This window comes from Benincasa hispida, unplaced genomic scaffold (genome assembly GCF_009727055.1).
Source record: "Benincasa hispida cultivar B227 unplaced genomic scaffold, ASM972705v1 Contig1111, whole genome shotgun sequence".
Classification (NCBI taxonomy): Eukaryota; Viridiplantae; Streptophyta; class Magnoliopsida; order Cucurbitales; family Cucurbitaceae; genus Benincasa; species Benincasa hispida.
In genome coordinates this window covers 1-7,216 of record NW_024063661.1, presented here as the reverse complement: position 1 = coordinate 7,216, position 7,216 = coordinate 1, and the positions used below count along the sequence as shown (strand labels likewise).

The 7,216-nt window shown below is 34.2% G+C and overlaps 1 protein-coding gene across 1 annotated transcript in view; it reads right to left on the bottom strand.

Moving 5' to 3' along the window:
- Positions 1-2,109, bottom strand: part of LOC120068817 — a 5,532-nt gene extending 3,423 nt beyond the window's left edge. Inside the window, exon 1 of the mRNA XM_039020451.1 lies at positions 987-2,109. Coding sequence (XP_038876379.1) covers positions 987-1,853 — 867 coding nt within the window. The 5' untranslated portion in view covers positions 1,854-2,109. The remainder of the gene's footprint in view (positions 1-986) is intronic.
- Positions 2,110-7,216: the final 5,107 nt, after the last annotated feature.

Genomic DNA, 7,216 nt, shown 5'->3' with positions numbered 1-7,216 from the left:
TAACAAATTTAATTGTTACAAATTTGAAATTTAAGGACTAAATCATTATCAACTTTTATTTATGGGCTAAATTGTTAGTTCTATGAAGTTTAGAGATCAAATCTAATCCGAAAGAAAAATGATATTTTAACAAAAAATAAAAGTAATATTTAACTAAAAAATCCAGTAATAATATATTTACACAAATTCAGTAGTAAAATATAAATAGCATTTTGCTATGAAGTCTTTGTACTCGCATGATATTTTCAAATTCAAGTCAAAAACTTTCAAATAAAGCCATAGAGTCATTTTTTTCCATTTCCCCCATAGAATCGTTATAAAATACAACACCTACAAAAGTATTACTACTTCTAACTATAAATCTCTAATAAAAAGGGAAAAAAAAGGTGATTCGACTAACATAATATATTAATTTAACTACTTATTAACTTTTAAGTTTAATGAGTAAAATTAAAACATTGTTTTTTTACAACGAATAGATACATGTAATTTGCATTTTTTCAACTTTTGAAAGAATAACCACGTGTCCATTTACTCTAAAAAATAATATTTAAATATATCTCGGACATATCTCTATCTTATTATAACATTATATTAAGTTGTCCAATCGTAATTTTTATGTGAAATTCTCTTTAAATATTTTTTTTTTTATTTTCGTGTCAGTAAAGGGGAATTTTAATAAATAATTATTTAATCCGTATACTATGAAATTTGTAAGAAAAATATCATCAAAATTAAGCGTCAACTTTAATGATGTAATGACTTAGTCTCTATAATTAAAAAAAAAAAAAAAATTGATTAATTTATCGAACTTTCATTAAATTTTAATAATAGAAATTAAATTATTAAAAATTATAGATTAAAGACTAAACTATTATGATACATTTGAACTAAAGTTTGGATTTGGTTTTTTGATCTAGAGTAAAACTGAAGTAGGAGTGTGAATGAAGCGCCAGTAATGGAATTGGAAAGCGATAAAAACGCACCTGGTGAAATCCTGGTTCTCTGGTGAGAGGAACGCCGAGCTCCGCCATGCAAGCCTGAATCCGATCATCGGAACCGTATAATTTCGGATACCTCTGCAAGCAATTATCCTGCATTTTCTCCAGTTCTTTCGCCAATGGATAACTTATAGCGAATCCACCTCCGCCGTAAGCCATATTGTAAGAGAAATGCATATTCTGTAAATGACTTTCCGACGAACTTCCGATATAGTAAAATTGATTATCATCGTACTTCCGCAACACCTTCACCAAGTTATCGACGGCGAAAAAAGTGTCATCGTCGCCCATAACAATCCACCGTACCTCTGCCCTAGCGAAAAGTCCTAGCCTCAAAGTTTCAGAGACAATTCGCGAAATCCGTATCGCAGATCTATGCCCTTCCGGATTTTCGTAAAGAAATTCAGAAGTATCACTGGAAATCATTACCGTCGGGAGGAAGTCATCGTCGCCGGCACTTTCCACTGCCTCATCTAACCAGACGATTCCTCGCATTTCGTTGGATCTCCACCATAGCTTGATGTAATTTTTTCTGTGATTCCAAAGCTTAGCGGAAGCGGCTATGCCGAAAATTACATGAGAGATATTTGTTTCCTCTCGAGGCTTCGGCAATAGCGATTCTGGTGCCGGATCAAGAACAGAGTCGTCGATTTTCATGGATGAAGATGAAGATCCACGGCTGCGACAATAAAATGAAGAATAATAGAGAAATTTTGGAGAGTAAAATAAACAGATCATCGAGAAGAACATAAGGAGGAAGTAAAGCATCAACATCGGAAGAGATTTAATCGAGGCGGTGAGAGGATTTCTCTCCAACGGACGATCATGTGCATTTTTCTGACGGATTTTCATTGCTGATGAAACTATGAATTCCCGCGTTTTCTTAACGATTTTCTCGAGAAAGTGAGAGAAAATTAAAGCTGAGAAAATCAGTAATTTGATCGCTGCAATTCGAACTTGCGATTCGTACTTAGTTTTCGAAAATTTGGCTCGTTTCTCTCAAATTGATTCAAATCATCCGGTTTTAAAATGGAGAGAAGAAAGGTAATGGAATACCTTGGCGGTTTGCTTCATTTGTGTCTGTACTGTCCGTGAGGAACTGGTTTAATTACGATTTTAAATCTAATTTATGAGGTTTTTTTTTCTTTTAAATTTTCTAATTTATGATATTAATACAAATGTAGGACAATATACTTCAACAATGAAAAGATATTAAATTACAAGTTTGGAATATAATCTCTCATGCTTATATTTATTTGGTATTTGCTTGAACTTAGGATACGTTTTTAAATTTTATGTGTTAAATAAGTCCAAAATTATAAAATATCTATAGATGTGGAATTTTTTTTATTTGTATCAAATATATTAATATGTATCATATTTGAAATGTTAAATTTATTGAAGTTGTTCAAGGAAAGACCTAAAATCTAAGGTGCCAAGGCCAAAGGGTAACAGAAAGGCATGGGAGCACGTTCCCATAATAAAAATGTAATTGTCTCGGGGTTTGGACCGACCAGTCAAGTCGAAAATAAACGAGTTGAGATTGGATTGATATCTTGCAACTTCGAGCACCATAAATTTCTCTGACACACATCTACGAGTGTGTATTAGAAGATTGGCTAATTACCTCATTTAACCCTCAAAGAGAAGAGTAAGTAATATATATAAAAAAAAAAAATTTGATTCTAATTATTTGTGTTTTTAAATACAAACCTAAGAGTTTAGGAACTAAAATTTTTAATTTAGCAAATTTATCAAGATTATTAAAGTCAATATAACTCAATTGAGATAAAATGGTGCAATCAACCTCAATTCAAAGTTTCAAATTCTCGATTCCAACTTCTTTTTTTTTTCTTTTTCTTTTTTCTTTTCTTTCTTTTTAAAAAGTAAAGTTATAAGGAGTTTTTTCAAAAGAATAAAACAATATATTGTTAGAATAAATCCGATTTAGCATATCATATTATTCATCTATCATTATGATGATTGGCTATGTTTGTAATGAAGACAATTCTGATTTGGGATGATTATGCGAAAGCAATTATTTTATATTTGGATGATTTGAGATTAGGTGTAACTGATGTATTAATTGTTTGTCATTTTCGTGTACTTTTTAAATTTGGTTAAATCTGTCAAACAAAAAAAAAAAAAACAAACAAATTTTTGTTTAGATTTAAAAATGTGTTTGTAAGAATGTTTTTTTTATTCAATTATCAGGTTAATATTTAACTTTCAAGTTTAGTTTTTAAATTTTAATGGTGATCGATTTAGATATTTAGAAATTTCAAATGTGTAATATAATTTAAAAATCGTGCCTCCTCTTGCTATTGATTAAAATAATAATGTAATATGTCATCTAATAGTATTTAAGAAACCATTAACTTTAAACTACGTAAAAACTAAATTGAAACTGAACACACTTTGCATATTATCGATACTATTCAACTTTATTTTTTACTAAAGAAAAGTTTAATTTTGTTTAAGTTAATTACAAGTTTAATATTTAAACTTTTAATCTTATCTAATAAACATTGAATTTTAAAAAGTATCCATATGTATTATTTTTAAATTTTTTGTTTGATAAGTCCACAAAAAATGTCTAATAAATCACCTTGTTGAATGAGAAATTTCGGTGAATCACAAGTTGCCACATCATCAATGATAACCCGAGTCTATCAAGAAAATTATAGAGTGATTGGGGGCCGAATAATTAAAGTCGCTCATGCCCAACCTAATTCAAACCCATTGTAATTTTGTGTTAAAATTAAAGATTAAGCTAAAGCTCAGTATTTCAGTTCAACAACAAATGGGCCCAAACCCAACTTTAGCCAAAAACCCAATTTGGGCTCAATAAAATAATTAGGCCCAAGCCCATACAAGAGCCATGAGAAACCTCTATAAATAGAGGTTTTATCCTCTTCATTTGGAGGGGAATTGAAGGCAAAATCTCTCTGAAGCTCTAAGGATCTGAAGAACATAACCTCCAAAGCTTTGAGATCAAAAGATATAAAGCTCTGCATATCAGAAGACATATCAAAGCTCTGAAGATCAGAAGACACTAAAAGCCCTGAAGATCAAGAAGACATATCAAAGTTCTGAAGACCAAAGCCCTTTGAAGATACAAACAATCTAACCACGTTTTGAAGACTGTATCCTTTTGGAAATAACAAGCATTCTTCTAAGACTTCAACCTCCACGATCATCACGCGCTTCGCTTCTTCAAAATCAAAGTGTACGCATTCGATTTGAGAGAGAATCAGGATCAAGTACTAGAGATTGAACCACATCGCATCAAAATAACATTAACATCAACACTAACTTAAGTTTAACTCCATGAAACAAGTTTCCTCAGAAGCCTTGTGTAACACTAATCCTCCAAAGAAGATCAACAAGCCCGAAGGTCGATCATCTAATAAATCAACAAGCCTAAAGGCCGATCATCTTTAGAAGATCAACAAGCCCAAAGGCCATCATCCAAATAAGGACACAAGCCTAAAGGCCGATTATCCTAGAAGATCATTAAGCCTAAAAGTCGATCATTCAGGAAGATCAACAAGCCCAAAGGTCAATCATCCAAGAAGATCAACAAGTCCAAGAACGATCATCCAAGAAGATCAACAAGTCCAAGAACGATCATCCAAGAAGATCATCAAGCCTAAAGGCCAATCATCCAAGAAGATCAACAAGGCCAAAGGTCGATCACCCAAGAGGATCAACAAGCCTAAAGGCCGATCATTCAAGAAGATCAACCAGCTTAATGATTATAGTTTATTTTGAAAGCATCAAAATACTATGTATTAGAGATTGTAATCAGTTTCCAGAAAATTAATACAAATACAAAATTCAAGTTCTACGAAATAAATTTCTATTGAAATCTCGTGCGAATAAATTGGCACACACTGTGGGACCTCTCTACCTCTTATCTCTCTCTCAACATTCATATAACTAATGGCACCAAAGAAAGTTGCATCTAAAGCAATTGCTGCAAGCAACACCTACACAGGACTTGCCACCTGCAACCATTCAAGGGAGAGTATGCAGTAGTAAGAACAAGGTTTTTTCTTCGCAGAGAAAATCTGGGAGCAGCTAATGGAATCTTCTAAAGGCGAGATCATCATAAGAGAAAATCCCTTGTTTGACAACTCTGCCTCTACTTCTAACCAATCAAAGGAAGAATCATACCTTGACATAGTGTCTGTCATGATGCCTGATGTAATGACTGAGTCAGCCATGGCAGAGATGGAAAGGAAGATAAATCTCCTAATGAAAGCTATAGAGAAGTGAGATCATGAAATCGCTGGTTTAAGAGATCATATACAGGCTCGAGATACTGCCAAGTCGAGTCAATCTCCAGCTACAAAAGTCAATGACAAAGGAAAAATTGTCTTGCAGGAAGACCATTCGCTATAACCTACCTCTGTCGCCGCCTATCAGTTCAACAGCTGCAAGATATGATTACAAACTCCATAAGGGCTCAGTATGGAGAACCATCACAATCTTCCTTTATATACTCCAAGCCGTACACCAAGAGAATTGACAACTTGAGAATGCTAGTTGGGTATCAACCTCCAAAGTTCCAACAGTTTGACGGAAAGGGAAATTTGAAACAACATGTTGCTAATTTCATTGAAACTTGCGAAAACATAGGAACTAAAGGAGACCTGCCAATCGAGCAATTTGTTAGAATCTTAAAAGAGAATGCTTTTGACGAGTACACTAAATTGGAGCCAGAAGTGATTGACAGTTGGGAACAACTACCTCAACCGCTTCTACAGCACAAGGCGCACCATAAGCATGATGGAGTTGACGAACACAAAACAGTGAAAAGAAGAGCCGGTTATCAATTACATCAACCGATGGAAATCTCTGAGTTTGGATTGCAAAGATAGACTCACTGAATTATCTGTAGTGGAGATGTGCACCCAAGGCATATACTAGAAACTTTTCTACATTCTGCAAGGGATAAAGCCTCGTACATTTGAGGAGTTGGCAACATGTGCTCATGATATAGAGCTGAGCATTACCAACAGGGGAGCTAAAGATTTCCTGGTCCCTGAAGGGAGAAAATACAAGAGTGAAGCCAAGGGCACTGAAAAGATCGTGGATAGTGCCACAAGAGAAACTATGGTCGTTCAGGTGATCCTACTAAAACTTTCCTCTAAAGAAAAAAAAAAGTCTGGAAGAAAGCATGATGGTAGCTAGAAATGTTGCCCAACTCTCAAAGAAATACATGAGAAGGTTTATCCATTCCCGCACTTTGATGTTGCCGACATGTTGGAGTAATTATTAGAGAAACAATTTATTCAATTGTCAAAATGCAAGCGACCGGAACAGGTAAGAAAAATAGATGATCCTAACAACTATAAGTATCATCGATTCATTAGTCACCTGGTTGAAAGTGCTTCGTGCTGAAGGAGCTTATTCTAAAGTTGGCCTGTGAAAAGAAGATTGAGCTAGAGCTTGATGAAGTAGCTCAAACAAATCACGCGGCAGTAGCGATGACTTCAACTGTCCCAACATCGTCTGCGTCTCATGATTAAAGAGAAAACTTCATCTAGTTTAGGACTTTTGAGCCTATAATCGTTCGATTCCAACAAGAGATTCTAACAACGGATTGCTGAAGCAAAGATAATCATATTGAAGATGACAATGAAGGGTGGATAGTTGTAACTCGTGGAAAAATAAGATAGCCAAATTCCACCCAAAAAAAGTCGCGCTCCTATCGAAGCTATAGAAGAAGGAACAAGACTCATAAAAAGAAAGGGAAAAATGAGGTATGGAAGCCTAAACCTACTAAGGAAGAAGACGAAGACTTTCTTCAACTTCGACGACCGGTAACTTTGGCAGTATTTTTCTCAAAAAGCTTTCTCAATAATCATTCAGAGGAAGTATCAGAAGTTATTGGATGTCATGTTATCAGCATAGCAGAAGTTGACAACAACTATATAACTATTAAAGAAGTCAATGATTCAAAAAAAAAAAACCAAATAAAGTGTTTCTAGCTTCAATTGTATCAAGCCTTCAACTACTCGATCTCTAGTCTTCCAAAGATTGAGTATGGCCACGAAAGAAGAAGGAAACCAATGTCCAATGTCTACTGCAACTCAAACTTCAACTTTCAAGAGGCTGGGTATCTTCACATCAAAGAAAGATCGACCGTCAACATCTTCTTTTGATCGTCTCAAGACAACAAGCGATCAATATAAAGGAAGGATAAA